Source organism: Clarias gariepinus, chromosome 3 (genome assembly GCF_024256425.1).
Source record: "Clarias gariepinus isolate MV-2021 ecotype Netherlands chromosome 3, CGAR_prim_01v2, whole genome shotgun sequence".
Taxonomy (NCBI): Eukaryota; Metazoa; Chordata; class Actinopteri; order Siluriformes; family Clariidae; genus Clarias; species Clarias gariepinus.
Window position 1 is genome coordinate 18,440,001 of NC_071102.1, and position 19,549 is coordinate 18,459,549.

At 43.6% G+C, this 19,549-nt stretch overlaps 2 protein-coding genes across 7 annotated transcripts in view; one reads left to right on the top strand and one right to left on the bottom strand.

The window, feature by feature from the left end:
- snrnp25 (small nuclear ribonucleoprotein 25) overlaps positions 1–3,270 on the top strand; it is an 18,350-nt gene extending 15,080 nt beyond the window's left edge. For 3 of the 4 annotated variants that reach the window (XM_053493268.1, XM_053493270.1, XM_053493271.1), the window contains one exon: positions 127–658. Coding sequence is in view for 1 of the 4 variants with exons in the window: in XM_053493269.1 (XP_053349244.1) it covers positions 656–803; positions 907–1,023; positions 1,114–1,182; positions 2,596–2,743; positions 2,925–3,033 (591 nt within the window). In the remaining 3 variants the exon portion in view is untranslated. Of the gene's footprint in view, positions 1–126; positions 804–906; positions 1,024–1,113; positions 1,183–2,595; positions 2,744–2,924 lie in introns of those variants that run through there. The other variant, XM_053493269.1, reaches the window with a different exon arrangement.
- Positions 3,271–5,850: 2,580 nt separating this feature from the next.
- mrtfbb (myocardin related transcription factor Bb) overlaps positions 5,851–19,549 on the bottom strand; it is a 36,487-nt gene continuing 22,788 nt past the window's right edge. For all 3 annotated transcript variants that reach the window (XM_053493265.1, XM_053493266.1, XM_053493267.1), the window contains 14 exons: positions 18,406–18,471; positions 16,839–16,894; positions 16,644–16,719; positions 16,386–16,547; positions 15,292–15,461; positions 14,848–14,973; positions 12,936–13,195; positions 12,059–12,218; positions 9,938–10,606; positions 9,777–9,851; positions 9,235–9,354; positions 8,995–9,129; positions 7,911–7,971; positions 5,851–7,649 (listed from right to left, as the gene is read on the bottom strand). In XM_053493265.1, coding sequence (XP_053349240.1) covers positions 7,201–7,649; positions 7,911–7,971; positions 8,995–9,129; positions 9,235–9,354; positions 9,777–9,851; positions 9,938–10,606; positions 12,059–12,218; positions 12,936–13,195; positions 14,848–14,973; positions 15,292–15,461; positions 16,386–16,547; positions 16,644–16,719; positions 16,839–16,894; positions 18,406–18,471 — 2,585 coding nt within the window. In that variant the 3' untranslated portion in view covers positions 5,851–7,200. The remainder of the gene's footprint in view (positions 7,650–7,910; positions 7,972–8,994; positions 9,130–9,234; positions 9,355–9,776; positions 9,852–9,937; positions 10,607–12,058; positions 12,219–12,935; positions 13,196–14,847; positions 14,974–15,291; positions 15,462–16,385; positions 16,548–16,643; positions 16,720–16,838; positions 16,895–18,405; positions 18,472–19,549) is intronic.

Sequence of the window (19,549 nt, forward strand, 5' to 3'; positions counted from 1 at the left end):
AAATGTAATTGTCTGGAGTGTGCCTGGGGCTGAGGTCATTAGTAATGCCAGTCTGGATGGATGAAATGCCCAGCTTTTTTTAACCTGATACTCTTTCTTTCCACTATTTATTTTTGTTTGTTTCAGACTCATCTGGCAAATCAGACGACTGTGGCAATCCAGGACTGTGCACACTGACCACATCTTTTAAATATCAGCACCTTTTCCTGGTGTCATGGCATGAAACTTCCTAGTCGAACCTTCCCTCAGGACAGATATCTTATTACAGAGGATCGCTGCTCTGAAAACGGACGCTTTCCAGACCTTCAGGAGTTGAGAGCTTTATTAATATTATTATTATCAATTCCATTTCTATTTTTTGTCTGATCAAATCTGAATTTTTCATGGCTCATGGACCAGGATTTTTTAAGCCACCTTATTTTATTTTTACAATATTATTAATTTTTTTTTTTGTGAACGCATATTCATATTAAAACTTTATTTTGTCCAGCTGTGATCAGTGTCTCACTGAGCTAGTCTGACCGCTCTCGGGACTGTTGATTGGAATTAATTATTTTTTGAATTGTGTTGCGATGCTGCGTATGGACTTCACGTTCTGGAGCTCAGGATAGAGAATCGTCTTTCTATCGTCTTCTTCTTCTTCTTGTCGTACATCATGACCACAGCAGCGAAGCAGCAGGAGCTGGAATGGATCTCCACGGAGCTGCACAAGCTGACGCTCCACAGAGAGCAGCTGAACAGCAGACTGCGTTTACTGAGCGTGCTAAAGGAGTTCCGGCAGAACACCAGCTACACCGAGCGAGGTCAGGGTGTCTCACCTGTAGCACTGCTCGTCTTCACTGGTGAGGTTTAACATAGGTTTAAAAATTTTTTTTTAAATTATTTTTATTATTTTTTCATTAACAGTAAGTGAATCTTCAAAGAAAGAGGAGTGTAAGCAAATCGAGGAGGAGCTCGAAGAACTTTCAGAAAAGAAATTGGCCCTGCAAGCTTTACAAGAGAGGCTGGAAGGAACTTTATCTAGTAAGGATTAAACCTGCACGACTGTCAGATTTTTACACTTTATCTTCCGCTCCCTCTTTCACATCTAACGGATTTTCTTTGGTTTTCCAGCCACACTGCAAATACACGATCCTTTGAGTAACGAGATCTTCACCGTGGATAAACCGCCGTCCTTTACAGGTCAGAAGAGATTTCACTTCTTTAATTTTGCCAGGTGTGATCATATTTGAGGCTAAGACCACAAACATGCGTACACACACAGAAGATGAGTTCTCGTACGTACAGTGCAGAATTCCTTTATACACAACTGGTGTAAAGATGTACTCGCTTCCTAAATAACTATTCCTAATATACTATATTACTATATATTTTTTGCTTTAGTGTCGTGTAGAACCTTGTTAGAGTCCTGTTCGCATCCCTTCAGCCTGCTGGGATTGTGCTTTATGAAAGAAATGAAATGTTCCTTATTTGTTATTTCTCAGCAGAAACACAGCAGAATGTTGCAACGTAACATTACAGAATATATAACGCAAAGTTTAATTCCTTAACAATAAGAATAATAAATCCATCATCACATGCATGAACTGAGAGGAGAAAGAAATCCCGCCTTCTGGGTTATGATTGATTAAAAGATTCCAGCCTCATCCCTGATTAGGTATGTAGCGCAGCCACATAAAGGGGCATTTAAATAACAGGGAAAGGGTTACGGAGCTAATGCGGCTCACCTGTGCACAGAAAGATGCCTTAACTGGTTTTACTTGTCCCCATAGACTGTGTTGGTCACAGGGTTAAGCTCTCGCGAGCATGCGCGATCGCAGCGCGAGAGGACCCGGAAGCGGCGTCGAGTCACGTGCACCGGTATAAAGCCGGAACCGGCAAGCGTGCCGACACGGAGAGATGAGACAGCGCGCTGCATTTTGGATGAGAGAAAGAGAGCTTGATTGTTGTTACGGTGGATTATATTCCATGACTGGATTAATCTTCATTGGACACATTCAGTACCCTTCTCGTTCCGTTTTCTCGTGCTCCCGGATGATACATCTTTTACCGGTGAGGCCGAGCCATCTCTCCCGTACACCATTTCACACTCACAATAACAAGGACTGGGACTTTCATACATCCGCACATCCGGTGTTCCAGATGTAAATCAGACAGGCAGTCCGATCATATGACCAAATGTGGTATGAGGGGCGTCTTATGATGAAGCAGCTACTTTGATATTCAGAGTGGTGTACGTACTGTTCATCGTGTGAATGTTTCACATCGAGGCTCGTTACTAACCATATCGTCTCACTCGTGTATCCTGCGTATTGTACTGTTCTTTCAGTTACCTGATTTGAGTCACAACGGTGTTTTGTGGTTTTCCTGTAGTGATCTCTGCCTGAAGTGTTTAGCTTGACAGAAACATATACATGCTGGAGAAAACAGGACGTGGTTAAAGGTAGCAACAGACTTCCTGAGGAATGAGAGCCTTTCAAGAATGTTTATCACAGTGCTATCTTTCAGGAGCATCAAGAGCTTCTGCTTTCAAGCATGGATTCCTGTTATGGTGGACTGAAGTGTGGTGTTTATTTTGAAACGTGTGTGTTTCAGCTCCTCAGGTGATTTTGGATGTAGAGAAACTCTCACGTCATCCATCACAAACTCTGTGCCCTTTCTGTGGAGAGTACGTTACCACCGACGTCAGCACCGTGATTGGGAACACCACGTGGCTCGTCTGCCTGGCGTCTATCTTCGTCTGGTGAGTGTCTTATTAAACATTTCCTATTTTTTTTAACCCGTTGGACAGTTTTTGCACCCATATCCTCAGTAATTTCAGCAGTTTCATTAGTTGTTGTCTTTGCTTTATGTTTTTCTTTTATGAGATAATTAATTTTTATAATTAATCCACACGTCATGTCTACTACTGTGTCGTCTCTCAGCTGCATCGCCGGCTGCTGTCTCATCCCGTTCTGCATCAGCTCGTTCAAAGACGTCAAGCACAAATGCCCCAAGTGCCGCAGTCACATACACACAAGCACCAAGATGTGAGGAGAAAGTCACGTGAGGAGGCAGAGGAAAGATGGAGTCTGGGAGAGACGGCGTGTCTGAATAAACACAACGAGCTTTGAGTGTGAAGGCAGGACACAGTTTAATGACACTGAGACATATATGTACAGGACAGAGAGTTATGTACAGTCACATCCACGCCTCATTATTTACACCGGCACATGGCATATCGTAAATAATAATAAAGAATAAATATTTTCATGTGCAAAAAAAACTAACCAACCCAAAAAAATAATAAACACGCAGGAAGAAACAGAACTGAAGCTAAACTTGAGTACCTTATTGTCCAGAACAGTTCGACAGAAGACAAGTTCTGGGTAAGAATAAACGTTCCTCGTATTTTGTACTGCTTACTCATGTCCTGTCACCGTCCCCAAGGATGAGACACTTTTTGAACTGAGACACAGACGCTTTACACCAGCGAAAGAAGATGCTGTTTATTTTAGTTTTATTACAACCTTTTTTGTGCGTTATTGTTGCTCGTGTGTGTGTGTGTGTGTGATGAAGGCACGCCAGTGAACACAGCAAGGTCTTTTGGTCATTTCTGCATTATGTCTGTAATTTACACAGGACCTATTAAACAGTTCTGCTCATAAGTTTACACACCCCTGGTGGAATTTTAACACGTTTTTTTTTTTTTTTAATCCTAATAATATTCAAAATTACACAGATGACCTCTTGTAAAAAGTTTACACACCCTTGTACACATTATAAATAAACTTGCTGTAAAGGTAAAAAGAAATATTATGCGTTTGACTTTAACGTGTGTGTGTGTAAATAGTGTGTTTTTTATAACAATAAATTAGAAAAAGATACACAGAGTAAATTTGAAAGATTTTTTTATGAAAAAATGTTGGAACAACGCTGAGTAAAAGAGATGAGGAGACAGTGGTGAAATGCCCCGAACACAATGTAGTAAAGATGATGACTACCACTGGACCACTAGAGGGCGAACTGTTCTCACTCACTCACTCGTCTATACTGCTTTATCCTTCAAACCTGGAACCTATCCTTGGAGACGGAAACCAGGTGGGGAACACTCAGGACAGGGTCCTAATCCTGGGGCGCTCACACACACACAAACTACAGGCAATTTGGCAACACCAATTAGCCTAGTCTGCATGTCTTCGGGCTGTGGGAGAAAACCCACCAAGCACGGGTTTGAGAACCTGCAAACTCCACACACACAGACCTGAGGTGGGAATCGAACCCGAGACCCTGAAGGTGGACCACGAGTACATACTGTCAAAAAACGCAGCACGGACGCCGTGCGGTCCACATGTTACAGTAGAGTAATATTTATAAAGGTAACTGAAACATAGAGGTGACATTACAACATGAAGAGGTGTGTGACACAAGATACACACGCTGTTTGTGGGAAGCTGTTGTGTCTGATTGGAATCTAAACCCTGTTAAAAAGTCAAACATCGACTCGTAAAGCCAATGGATGTTAATTAGCATAAACCCCCCCAAATAAAGATTACAATTTCGTTGTTGTGAGTATGTGATGTTGTGTTTGGGTTGTTTGTCATTTAACATTATTTCAACGTTGTTTAAACTTTTAATAACAGCGCTATTCTGGGAGTGGAATGTCATTGCGACGTCAGCTCACAGCTACAGGAAAACAGAACAACTACAGCCAGCGTTAGGGCTCCTTCTTACTAAGTTTACTATATGAATGGTGGCACGGTGGTGTAGTGGTTAGCACTGTCGCTTTGCCCCTCCAAGGTCCAGGTTCGATTCCTGCCAGGCTCAATTCCCGTCTCTGTGTGCATGGAGCTTGCATGTTCTCCCTGTACTTGGTGGGTTCCCTCCGGGTACTCCGGTTTCCTCCCACAGTCCAAAGATTGGTGTTTTCAAATTGCCCATAGTGTGTGTGCAATGGATTGGCCAGGGTGTACCCCACCTCGTGCCCTAAGCCTCCTGGGATAGGCTCCGCCACTGCGGCCCTGAATACAGGATTAAGCGGTGTAGATGATGAGTGAGTGAGTGAGTGTTATGAATTCCTTAAGTCTTAAATGCATAATGCTGTAAATGCGATGCTTTGTAACTCATGTCCCAGTGGGGATCTTATCGCCTGACCCCTGTGCCTGACCCCTCTTATGTCTGATGCTAATGTTAGGGTAAGAAAACATTCTGGAATTTCACCCTCATCTCACAGTTCGGTGCAGTTTTCATGGACTGAGCCAAATGCATAAACAAAAATAAGTAAGAAATACAAGACAAGCTGTTTTTCCTGCACACGTACCACAGAAAAAAAACGTTGCCTGCTTGAAATCCATTGAACAGGAGCGATCTTAATTTGAGCGACCTTAATTATTGGAACTCAACAAAGCTTATTATTTAAAAACAAACAAACAAATAAAAATAAAATACCAAGGACAACATGAGGACATTCTACAGTGAGAGTGGGAAGGTTCGAGTCCCTGGACTTTAAAAGTGAGAGAGTCACAGTGCAGAGAGAGTTCTCTCGTTCAGCTTCTACCACTTGTGGAGAATAAAGGCTCTCGATCAGAGCGATCACAAACGTCTGTCATCACCAGGAACGAGGAACACCAGGGACGAGGATCACCAGGGACGAGGAACACCGGGGACGAGGAACACCAGGGACGAGGATCACCAGAGACGAGGAACACCAGGGACGAGGATCACCAGGGACCAGACGATACGATACGATATCACGACACCATTCAACTGTACTGCGGTTTGGTTAATATCCCAGTACCAATGCTCCCTTTTTCCTGATTTTGTTACGATTCTAATCAATAATTGCTCCACCCACATAGATCACATTAGAGGTATTGCTCAAGACCCCAACTAAATATTATGAACTGAAGAATAAACAAGTATAAACACTTGACAAGACATTTGACCAAACGCTGGACCTCTGTCTTTCCATCTGCTCCATCACACACAGTTGTCTGAAAGTAATCGTGGTTTTCTGATGGCGGTACATTCTAGATGCAAGGACCTGCTACCTGTACCTCTTCTAGTAGAACAACAGTGAAGTTAAAGCCAACCACTAAATTAAACCAGCCGGTCTACACGCAGCGATTTGTTGCTGGGAGATGTTGTGGAGCGTTCCTGTTTTACAGATTGTGATTCAAATGAGCAAAAGGAAAATGTTACTTTGTAACATGAGTTTGACATTTTTATAAATTGCTTACAGACATTAAATTATTGCTCACATGTTCATTTCATGTTTGTGTTTTATGGATTAAATTGCAATAAAATAAACATTAAACTGAAGCACCAGGTCTGTTTTTTCTGTTTTTCAAGGCACTGGTGAGTAACATGACGTGACCACTAAAGCTGACACACGAGTCCTGGTTTTGAATTAAATCCACCCTGTACACCCCAACACTGTAGTGTGTGTGTGTCTGTGTGTGCTGACAGTGATGATAATGCCAACCTCCACACACACACACACACACTATTCATACACTATAAGCTAAAGTAATAGACTAGTGAAGTGGTGAAGGTGTTGTACCGCTGATCACAAGGTCTCAGGTTCAAACCCCAGCACCACCAAGTTGCCACTGTTGGGCCCTTGAGCAAGGCCCTTAACCTTCAAACCGCTCAGACGTAAAAACGGATAACAAGTCGCTCTGGTTAAGGGCGTGTGCCAGGTGCTGTAAATGTTAATGCACCTCGCTACACTGCATGTCTCTAGACCGCGGGAGGAAAACTGAATGACTGACGTGGAGACACCCAGCACACACACACACTGCTTGTGTCCACCTAGATGAGTTTCTCTGTAGACGAACCTCGTCCTCACTTTAACTAACAAACTCACTCTCTGGTCCGAGTCTTTGGAACGCTGTACTGTATGTCTCACAAAATTCAGATATTTAGAGCTGCTGCGTGTGTGTTAGACCAAACCACGCTGGCAACGTTGCATAAAATAAAAACAGAAAGGTTAAAAAAAGTATACTTTACAAAAACGATTTCTGTCTTCGAGGACAGTCTTTAGTGCACCAACGTAAACCAGTCCGACATAAAACACTGCAACTGTTAAAGCGCGTCTTCGATGCAGAGATCCGGGAAGGCCGCGCACGATTTCAACAGGACCAGGAGAGATCCCCGTCCTCCGTGTCCGCTCCACTATTCCACCGCTGAAGCTCTACAAAGCGTGTGGTCTACGCACTCTCAGTCCCACTGCACATCCGGAGAGTCTAGGAAGTCTGAGGAGAAGATGGCAGGTGGTGCAGAGACGCCCCCCGAGCCTGGCACGGTCAGTTCCAACCAGTCCATGTTGTCCAGGTTGGTGTCGTGCAGGTGGAGGGACGGGGGCGATGAAACGGAGAACCTCATCTCACCGGTGTCCATGGGGGAACGGGGTGGCTCCAAGAACTGGCTGTGGAGTTCTTCGATAAGCCGCAGAGTGTGGGGCTCCGTGTTCGCTGGCAGCGTTCCGTCCAGGAGAGCCTCCAGCTGGTGGTCCGATGCCAGTGCCACCAGACTGGGCATGTGGGCGACGTGGACCTGAGGAGGAGGACGAGACAGCGCTGTGTTGATGGGGAGAGTGGTGACGCTGGCTGTCACGGGCAGGAGTTTATCAGGAGACAGGGGATCTTCTCTGAGCAGTGGGGAGATCTCTGGGAAAGACAAAATCAGGGGATCGGGATCAGAGATCAAAGACTTTTGCAGTAATTACTGTGAGAAAAATCATCACCTTCATTTTTATTGGAATTAGTAGAGGTTTGGGAGATCCTGATGTGACTCTGGTCTGAGTTTAACTCAAACGTGTGAGTGACAGCAGCTCAGAGGTGTGACCTCGACATCGTACTAAGAATTTAATTTCTTTTTTTTTATTACATTTCTTTAAAAATTGCTGCTGTTTAAGAGTTTGTTCTCACCTCCGCTCTCAATCAGGACATCAAACAAGTCGTCCATGTGCTGACTGACTGCAGTGGGAATCTTGGAGAAAGACAAAAAAACATTGAAATGTTAAAAGACACTGTCCTCAGTGTTCGCGTAAAATGTAGGAGGATTATCAAAAACACCCGCACTCATTCATCAAACATTTGCGCGAGTCAAACTGAACTAAAAATTTACAATCAGCTGTAAATCCCTGAGTGTGTGTACGGGCCAAAGCTGAAGTGTGTAAGCTGTAAAACTTCATTAAAAAGCTCAGGAGAGCAGGAAGTGCAATGTGGTTACTAACGGCCAGAAAAGAAGAATTTCACTGCAGCTGTGTGTATGAGAATATATATATATCAGCAGCTTGACCTCATGACCTCTGGAGTCTCGGCAGCTGAACTGGCTCGGATTAAGGACATGATAAAGGTGAATGTGGGCAGGGCAATAAAACTGAGGGCAGGGCAATAAAACTGAGCCCAAGTTTTTAGATTTCTGTTCTTGGCTGAGTGACAGAACGAACGCCAGCGTGACCTCCTGCTCGATGTGACGCGCATCACATGGACTTCTTCACAGTGAAAGCGGCACATCAAGGTTTACACTAGTTTAGTGTTCTTTGGGAATTTAATGATTTTTTTTTTGGGTGTAAAAACAAATACATAGAACAAACTTTTATATACAAATTCATTTATCTTCAGCTCGACAGATGCGGCACGTTGTATGAAATTAGCACTTAATCATGTTAACAATCAATAATTAATATTAATATTTAAACTGTTCTAGCAGCACAACCCAGTGTTTCTCACACCCTGACTGTCACCATAATAAAATGTACATTTTTAAAAATGAATAAAATATTGTTTAACTCCACGCAAAGCATCGAAGGAGGACACCTCGCTCAGGCTCCCCCCACCCCCGCATCTTCCTCACTGTCATACAAACACACGACCCGTCTCTGAATATCCCCTCCCCTCTGTGAAACGCTCATGATCATCTTCTAAGTGAGTTTTAGATGGACGGCATGTGAGGATCAACGATTAATGGTCTATCTGGTATCCTATAGACAGAAGAAAGCGAGTTTACCTGCAAGGTAGCCTGAAGTGCTCGAGTCTGTTTGACGGCCTCCTCGTAGCGCGGCGGGTCTTTGTTCTTGGGGCTCTGATGATTGCTGAATGGAGATGGCGGGAGGATGAGGGTGGGGGGGCGGGGGGAGCTCGGCTAACGTGGGAAAACACAAAGCATACATTTCATTTTCCTGTTCCGTGGCACATGTTCATCTTTCATTCAGTTACAGACAGACGCGGGTCACAGACACACGCTTACTTTGGCGGTGAACGCGTTTGGAGGACTGCGTCCAGGTGAACGCGACTGCGCGGCTTCAGATCTGTGTTGCTCCTGATTCGGCCCCGAGTTCGAGCCTGAGACGCTGCACACGGACGTCATCTGAGGACACACTGCTAGTGAGGTTTCAGTCACTGTGTGTGTGTGTGTGTGTGTGTGTGTGTGCGCGCGCACTGTGTGCCAGACTGCAGCCAGGCTTTGACGCTATTAAGAGAGGAATTCACCAGCTGAACTTAGCTTGGAGAAAAGTGGGAGAGCTCAATCTGTGCGCAGTAGAAGAGCATTCCAAGCGAGCGTGTCATTATGAGAGAGAACACACTGAAGTGGATTTATGAAGTGAAGTGGAACGGAATGTAATAATAAGTCGGATAAAATGACAACAGGTAGTTTTATTATTGATAAGTGCTTGTTTAACGATTACGCAAACACAATGACCGATTCTGGGAAATAAAATGCAGAATGAGGAACATGGCAACAAATCCATAAATCAAATGTGCACAGTAATGGGTAAAACTCGTGCTTACTTGAGGTGCAGACTGGGGCGAATTTGTGTGCTGCTGAAATGACGCACTCTCTGGGGTTTGGAGAACCGGTCCCGTCTGCACAGAAAAGACAAAATTAGGATACAGAACGATGAGACTGTTTAAACAAGGAATAACTCCAGTACTTCATGGTGAAGTGGGACCTGTGGGAGATGGACGGTTGTAGAAAGGACATGTTGCTCCGTCTGAGTGCTGAGGATGTTCTGGGAGGCCGGCGCTCCTTGTGCAGTAATGTAGAACTGGTGTGTCTGCGCCTGGGATTGGGGTTCTTCCTCTTCCAGACTGGAGGTACAGCTGGAGAAGACATCACGCTCCTCTTTTATCCTCTTACAAGTTTCGAGCTCACTTTGCTGCTGCGGATGCGTTGCTCCCTGTTGGTTCCTCTTTTCCACCTCCAGCTGCATCTTGAGCTCCTCCACCAGACGCTGCTCCTGCTCCAGCTTCCGAATCAGTTCCTCTATCTGCCGCTCCTTCTCATACAGGCTCTGGTCTCTATTAGTTCCTGTGGAATCCATTGATGTATCCTCTGTCTTCATGATGGATGGAGATGTAGCGGCTAGCTCTTTGTTGTCGCTGGTCTCCTCCATACTTCCAGTGGAAAGCTCTGAGTGCACAGGAGACACTGGGGGAGTCATGCTCATGCTTTCTGTCTTGTGATTGATCAGCGGAGGAATGACGCCATTGGTCTCACTCGGCTGAGTTCTAGCGACCTGGTGGCTCTCCTGGTAGGGCTTAAGCCTCTCTATGAGGTCTGTTTTAGTGCCAGATACAGGAAGACCCCGTCGCTTCAACTCAATTTTAAGTTCGGCCACCTGCAAGAGAACATCAGATGTATAACAGTAATTAAAGGTACAGTTCAACAAAAACAAGACGCACAAATTTTTGTGTATGCATTGTTTTTATTATAATTGGTGCAAAAAAAGTCCAAACTGAATTTCCATTAAGTACTAAGAACTTTATTTTCACCATTGAGGAATAAAAAGCAGTGAATCCAAAGGCACAAACAGTACCCACATCTCTCTCTGCCGTCAATTCTAACCAATTACTGCTGAATCTAAGGCAGGGTATAACAACTAATAACACAGATAAGAAAAACACATCGACCTAAAACATAATGAAAAAGTGACACCACAAGAATAAGAGCGATCAACAAAAAATACAGGAAAAACTACACGTTGCCCTCTTCACTACAGACGGCTGCCAACAAAGCATTTAAACGTTAACTGTGTTGCCATGTTCTTAAAGGCAATCTCTGAGTATAGCAAAGTTAGGTTATTAGTCCTTGGGTCTGGTTGCCAACAGACAAACCATCAGCTGCCACTCACAACACACACAACATCAACTGCCACTCACAACATACAGAACATCAGCTGCCACTCACAACACACACAACAACAGCTGCCACTCACAACACACACAACATCAGCTGCCACTCACAACACACACAACATCAGCTGCCACTCACAACACACACAACATCAGCTGCTTCTCACAACATACACATCATCAGCTGCCACTCACAACATACACATCATCAGCTGCCACTCACAACATACACATCACCAGCTGCCACTCACAACATACACACCATTGGCTACCACTCACAATGTACGCACTATCGGCTCCCAGTTACCATACATACACTATTGGCTGCCACTCTAAACGTAAGCACTATTGCCTGCCACTCATAATGCATGCATCATCAACTGCCACTGACAATGCATGCACCATCTGCTGCCACTAACAATATACGCAGCAGTGGGCTGCGTCTCACCACAGATGCACCATCGGCTGCCACTAACAACATACACAGTATCTGCTGCCACACACAGCATATGCACTATAAAGCCATCACTCACAGAATAAGCACCATTGTTTATTCTCACAGTTGTGAGCTGCTACTCAAACATACACAATATAAGCTGCCACTCACAACATGCACACTACTAATTCTAATACTGCCTTTCACAACATACACAGCATCGGCTGCCACTCACAACATGCGCACTATAAAGCTATCACCCATAGCATATGTTACTACTCAACATACACACATTGGCTGCCACTCACAACATATACATTACAAGCTTCCACTCACAACATATGCATGATCAGCTTCTACTAACATCATTAACACATTGGTCAACTTGAATCGAAGTCAGTTGCTTTGTTTATCTCATCTGTATCATATCCAAAAATACCACCTGTAAACAAGCATCCCTGTACGTCACACAGAAGGCTCTACACCATACAATATCACACACCTTCATTTCGTCTAAGTTAGCGGGCAGAGGACCAGGCTTGTGGCTGTTCACGCTGTTGGTGCCGAGTCCAGGGGTAGCACTGGGCAGGGACGCTACAGGTGAAGCTTGGTTGTTTCCCACGGCCATGTTAGAACAGCTGCTCTGAACCTTAGGCAAAGGCCTGTCATACACACAGGAGAAAAACACGTGAATCCCAGGAGGTTGATTAAAACAGAACTTCCTGTGTTCTCATCTTTTACAATCAACACGCTTTGTTACGGGCAATGGCAGCAGGAGTTTGTCTGGCATAAACACGGGTCAGGGAGCACAAGAATGTGAGGAAGTGCCGTGCTCTGACTCGTTCTCTAAGCTCAGGCTAAAAGGTGAGGCTAAGCCATGTAGAGAGTTATTCAGAACATCAAGACACTTAATGCCAGAGTTTAGATGAACTTAAGGATCACAGATCAAACCAAGTAACGGAAACGTTAACATTATTAATAATTAAAAAGATTATAACTACTTGGCATTTTGCCTGAGCAACCTGGCATTGTTCAAAGGAGGTAAAGTTAAACATTACACTGTCTGTTACTGTTAAACATTCAGATCTTTAAAGTTCAGTCACATGACAGCAGGCTGTTTTTTTTTTTTTTTTATGACGGTTCTGGACAGCCTGATAACAAATGCATTCTGGTCCAATCGTACCACCAACATAACATCATGAAATGATTCTATTCCTATAATTAATAGGCGGCATACATTGACTTTATACATACGCTTTAAATAATCACCAGTCTCACCTGACTGTTATAAAACATGCTGCACGGGGCATTAGGCAGGACGCTGGCGAGCCGGAGAATTTTAGAGTGTTTTTGTAAACAAGTGAGTCGTAGTCACACACCTGAAAGGTGCAGGTGCAGGTGCAGGTAGAATGGCCTGGTAGCTGTAGTGCTGTTGCTGCTGGCTGAGGATCTGCAGGTGGAGAAACTGCTGCTGCTGCTGAAGCAACCGGGCGTAGGTCGAGTCCATGGGGGCCTCGCTGGGCTCCTGCTTTTGGTCTGGCGGAACATACAGGTGGTATTTGAGCTTCTTTACCCTTGGCTTGGGGTCTTTGCTCTTTTTGCTGCGGCTTTTTTCACCGGGAAGCTTGGGTTGAGTTTGCTGAAACGAGGGAAGAGGAGACAAAGGCCATTGCTTTTGCTGTCGCTCTACACTGAGGACAGATACAGAATAGATGAGACAATAGAGCTGAATTTCCACGCTCATTTCCTGCTATTTAAATCTGAAACTTTATCAGAAATATTGGAACAGGAGAGAGAGAGAGAGAGAGAGAGAGAGAGAGAGAGAGAGAGAGCAGTGTTATATGGCTTGGGCATGCACGGATACTTCTGAAAATATTTATAGATGATGTAACTCATGACTGAAATAACAGAATGTATTCAAAAGTCTACAGAAATATTACAGAATAATCATATATAATCATCATCATCATCGGATCTAATTTGGAGGAACTTCATCATGGATTTATACATTTTTTTACATTCACAGCATTTAGCAGGCACACTTTTTTAGAGTGACTTAGATTTTATCTCGTTACACGTCAGACAAGTTGAGGGGTAAGGGCCTTGCACAAGGGTTAAACAGTAGTAGCATGGTGGTGCTGGGGTTTGAACCTGGGACCTTCTGGTTGGCAGTCCAAAGCCTTAACCTTAATTGGCCATGCTGTTCCAATACTTTCGAAGTCAACTATATACCATATATGAATGATTACCTGCCGGTGCACACAGAACTGCCGGCCTTAATTGAAACGAAAAACCACTTGATGACATTTCACCCTCACTAGCGGATAGATATAAGGCTGAAAGTCAACATCTGTCTAGAATGGCAGGATGGGGAAACAGGATGCTGGAAGAGGACATGACCCTTATTGTTTCAAAATGTTCAACTACAGGATATACACGAAAAAGGGCCTGGCATCTGAGGGGGAGAGCTGAAAGCCAGTGAGCTGTAAGAATATCATTTCAGGTTTGCTTGTATAAGCACAGATGCTTGGATCCAGGCACACTCCTTAAACGGGAAGGACAACGCTTGGGACAAAAATGTGGAGCGTGCTTCGAGGCTGCAGATTATGATAAACGCACTGCCCTAAGTTCAGTTTGTGGGATTAGACTTCCATCAGGTCTTTTGTGTGCGTAATAAAAGTTTAACAGAAGACAGGAGACAGCTGCTGCTTCGTCTGTTCACTCAATTTAATTAAGCTTTTCAGCCTTGGTTTTGGCATAAGGTAGCCGTGACGGGGAAACAATCTCACTGTCAAGAGACTGAAAGTTTAGTGTCAGTATTCCACTGCTTCCTCCGCAGGATGCTTTATAACTGTATTATTAAAGAAAGATTTATAGGCAGAAGGCCAGATCAAATGAATCAAACCACCAAGGTAAGGTTCATGTTACGCTTCTGAAGAAGTAAGAACGGCTTGTTCATTCCTCCCTTAGGTTTACAAAATAAAAGTTAAATTATATTCGATCCTTGGCATTAATGCCGAAGTACAAAATGATTTGTTTTACGTTCTTGAAAAACAGGCCATATCACAGATAAGCAGAACGGTCTGAGGTCTGACGCCTTCCACTGCGTGCTCTGTTCCAGTTATTGCTCTTTTAAACCGCAGATATGATTTAATGTCGTACATAACTTCTGTTTTCTTTACCAACACAATTCAGCACTCTGTTACTCGCTGACAGCCAGACCTTGTTGAGTCACCACCCATTTGACCGAGAACATTGCAGTAAATGAGATCACCCCTAAATTTCACTCACCTTCACAAGAGTAAGACCTGATTTGATGGGGGGTGCGGAGGTGGTGATGGAGACCGGCTGAGCAGGAGGTATGTGCTGAGTGTTTGTCTGATCCTCTGCTGATGCTTGACTGAGTAACTCTGAGCTCTGGGTCGTAGGTGGACAGGGCCGAGATAAAGACAGACACAAACCACATGACTTCAAACACAAGGGAGGAGAAAGTACAAAAAAAAAGCATCCACTAAAAAAAAAAAGAGAGGACAGACTGGATGGGAGCCAGTAACAGAGCAGACATGCTTCCATTAGTTATAGTGCAATGATGGAGAGCTTTTTCAAAGTAGCATTATGGCAAATCGGTGGTCAGGTCCTTATCAGAAGTCTTATCCTGACTTTTCAATGTGGTCTATGTGAAACTCTCTCACCAAAGTCTGCAATCTCTCCTGAAGCATTAATAATGACTTTCACCTGTAGGTTGGAGCCTGCGGTCAGAGTCGCGGAGGAGATCTCCGGCAGCCGGGCCTCTCTGGGTGATGGGACCGAGCACTGATTCTCCTGACTGCCCGGACCGTCTGGAGACCGAGCTTCCTTGATAAAGTTATACACATCCGCAGGCTTCTGGACACTTGTTTCACTTTCTGTGCCAAAAGACAACACCACACTATTTATATTATATTATATACACTGTCTGGGCCAAAAATATAGCACACTCTAGCATTTAGTTTGATTACACACACTGTGGTGTCCAGTTCATGTGTGAAAATGATTCCTCATGCTCCCAGAGCCACTCCTTCACACTCCTGGAATGTGGCCGTGCCATCAGGGAAGAAAAACTCCACAGATGTGATGACCTGATCATTCAGTACATTCAGGTCGTCAGCTGACTTTATATTACAGAGGTACCTCACCATACAAACACCCTGCCGTGCAAAATTTCACATTAAGAACTGAAATTTTCTTGGGGACTTGGCACAAGATTTTGTGACGACACAGCACCATGGGTCCCAATAATGTTATCATCTACGGCAGGAAAAAGAAAACGGAGCGACTTTCAGTTTAAAGCAGGCGGTGCCAATAGAAATCATAAATTAAGGTGTTTAATAAATGATGTTTAATGTCTATTTATTTCATATTTTATTTCATTTACATGTCTTTTCTAAATGTTTGAATTGTTTTTATATGCAAAAATATAATTATAGTGTTGGAAATATAATCCATATGGTAATATTTGTAATATTGTTGGGTGGCTGGAACGGATTATCTGTATTTACATTATTTTCCCCTAAGTAGTCGCCTCCGGAGCGGATTAAACTCGTATGCCGAGGTACTGCTCTATTGCCACATAATGTTGCTGAGCCTAGACCTGAGCAACTGAAGCAAACCCAGACCATAGCGCTGCCTCCAGAGGCATGTACAGTGGGCAGGTCTTAACTCAACTTCAGTTATTTTTCGTTGCTCGACACAGGCCAATAACTTAACCCGTCTGAAAGGGTGACTTGCTTGTTTTTTGGCCAGGCAGTGTATTCAAGGCTACAGAAATGCTTACAAGCTACAGCGCTTACCACTGCTGGTCTCCTTCATACTGGATTCTACAGGCAGGATGTTCTTCTCGACCAGCTCCATTGGACCAGGCCTTAGCGCAATCTTCTCATTAAGGTCATCAGCCAGACGAGCTCGCTTGAGCTTCATCTGTGTGGCCTGCAGTGAGGGCTCGGCCTGGGTCTCTGAAGCATATTTAAAGGAGATTACAGCTCTGCAGCACAACCACGGGTTTTAAAAAAAAAAGTGATTGATCAGAACCCTGATGACAGTTTGGTTACCTTGAAGGATGTGCATGCGGACCAGCTCTGAACGCTCAGGTCTGCTACTAATCTTGTGCTTCAGGAAGTTCTCAGTCTGGTGATATTGAGGTGGAAGAGAAATGAAAAAAACTGTTTTCCTTCAAACCAACTGTGCATCATTAAAGTTCACTTTCTCAATGCTTGCATATTATTTATGGAGTGTGTGTGACTCACCCTGGCTCTCTCAAGGCTTCGTATCTGTCCATGAAAAGCAGCAGGAGTCTTCAGTGCTGAAACGAGAAATGCATCAAATATCATTCTAAAAGTACGTCAGATGCTACACACTGCAGTCAGGCTGTTCTCTGTGCTGGTTGTTGTTTCTAAGAGGCAATTCTGTCAAAATCATAGCGTTTACACTCTTTATCCTGTTAATCTCCTGTCGGGACCTGATACACTGATCTTATCTTCACAATTGAAACCAGTCAGCATTCTGCTAGACAGAGCGAGATGAAAGTTGTCTAGATGTGTGTGTTTTTTTTCCCATATGGTCGGTTAACTGATTTTTCACCATGCGTTTGCCGGTCGGGTGAACAGGAAGTGACTGTTTTATCCATTCATCACAGGAGAGCTGAGTCTTTGATTTAGCAAGACAAACTTTACTCATTCTCTCTTTAGTGGCTTTGTGTTACTCATTCTACTAAACCAGCAAAGACCCATTTCCGCAACCTCGACTCGAACTGCGAGAAAAAAAAGAAAAGAAAAGCGCCCTTGTTCTACAGTACTAAACAGAAGTCAGCGGTATTGTTCCTGGCGGTCTAGCTTTACGCAGCATGAGGTCTGGTGCACAACATAGCGCAGAACAGCCTGAGATTTGTCATTCACAAGATACCCAGCCTGGAAGCCGTGCAAGATCACACGGACATCAGTCATGGCACTGTAGATCAGCACATGTCCACGGATTAGCACTCGAATCCAATGTGAATGCAGTTTCACTAAACACTGATTTTCTTTATACTTAATATACATGTGTAGATAGATCTGTACAGGATGCTTATATATGACCTTTTTTGTTTTGAGTAACTACTCCACTCAGTTCTCACAGAATACACTCTGAGCACGGTACAGCATCTCCGTACTGAGATCTCACACACACACACCCACACCCACAAACATGATATATTTCAACAATAATAACTAATAATACAGCCATATGTGTGTTTTTTTTTAAGACTTCTTTAAATACGCTCCAGCTACATTGTCTGATCTTCCTGGAAGGTATTAGATCCGAACGCTGCATCCAGTCTGATTAAAGAAGAGGGATCAAACAGAGTGAGTTTGCTTTACTCAGTCACATTACAGAAAAGAGATAATCTGTGAAAGCTTGCTGGAAAGTTCCGCAGGCGCCAGGTTCAGGAGCATATTATAGCTCTCCTCTGCAAATTGCTTCCTGTTTGGGCCACGCCCACTTCCGTTTTAAACTCAAATACAAATGAATATCTGGAGCTCTAACCTAACGTAGATCCAGATCCATGCATCATGTTACAATCTGCCTCGAGGCACATCGGGAATGAACTCAGGCGACCCGCTGCCGTGTTTAAAGTACTGTATGTGCATGTGACCTTCAGAAAATCTGCTGGATATTTTAACCTGGACGTACAGTGGGATCTTAATGGGGTTGAAATCACGTAGTGGAACTGATAACTCCTGTGTTTAGAGGTTAAGATCATTGTTTAACGCTTTGCTCTCGTTAGTCTTCATACTGATTATTTTGTAAGAGTTTTTCTGATATTCTGATACTCACGAGGCATAATGCCCTGGTCCACAAGCTGCTCCCGTGTGCGTCTCTGCTGGAGTCTGAGCTGCAGAACTAGACACGAACACACACACACACAAACACACACAACACACATAAATTACAGTTACAGATGAATGTTTTTTTTTGCTAATATCTTTTTATTGAATATTAAATTATCAACACAAATAAACAAATACAATGCTTTAGGCGGGGGATGGGCAGAAAAACAAATGACTGATAAGCAAATCACAAAAGAAATATGTAAACAAAAGAAAGGATAACACACGGTTAATGATTACACACATGACTTCAATTGACATGACAGAAATGATCACTTTGTCAATTCTTTTACAAAATCTATTTGCTGTTCAGGCATTAAGTGTTCGGTGAAATGATGTCTGGCTCTGGGACGTTCCAAAACCAAAATAGTCTGAAAAACAGGAATGCCAGAAAGACACGAGTGGATCTGTGTTTCAAACCAGCTTTTTAAAATCTTAAAAGTCTTTTTGGAGGCCGTCAATGCTGACATGAATATTCTCTTTTGCTGTAAGCTAACAGTTACTGTACAGTGAGGTCAATAAGTAATTGATCACTCTGTGATTTCGCAAGTTCTCTTATATAGAAATCATGGAGGGTCTACAATTTTCAGCATAGGTGCATTTCCACTGTGAAAGACAGAATTTAAAAAGAAAAATCCGAAAAATCACATTGTATGATTTTTTAACAACTTATTTTTAAATTACTGTGTCAAATACGTATTTGATCACTTGCTTATCAGCCAGATTTCTGACCCTGACCTGTTATTTTGCTTTTAAAAAGTCCATATGCGTCTTACGGAGCCACTCCTTGGTTTTCCTGGCTGTGTGCTTTGGGTCATTGTCATGGAGTGAAGACCCAGCCACGACCCATCTTTAATGCTCTGACTGAGGGAAGGAGGTTTTTGCCCAATAGGTCACAATACATGGCCCCGTTTATCCTCTCCTTAACACAGTGCAGTCGTCCTGTCCCCTGTGCGAAAAAACACCCCCAGAGCATGATGCTTCCAGCCCCATGCTTCACTGTAGGTATGATATTATTGGGATGATACTCATCATTCTTCTTCCTCCAAACACGGCGAATGGAGTTAAGACCAAAAAGTTCTACTTTGGTC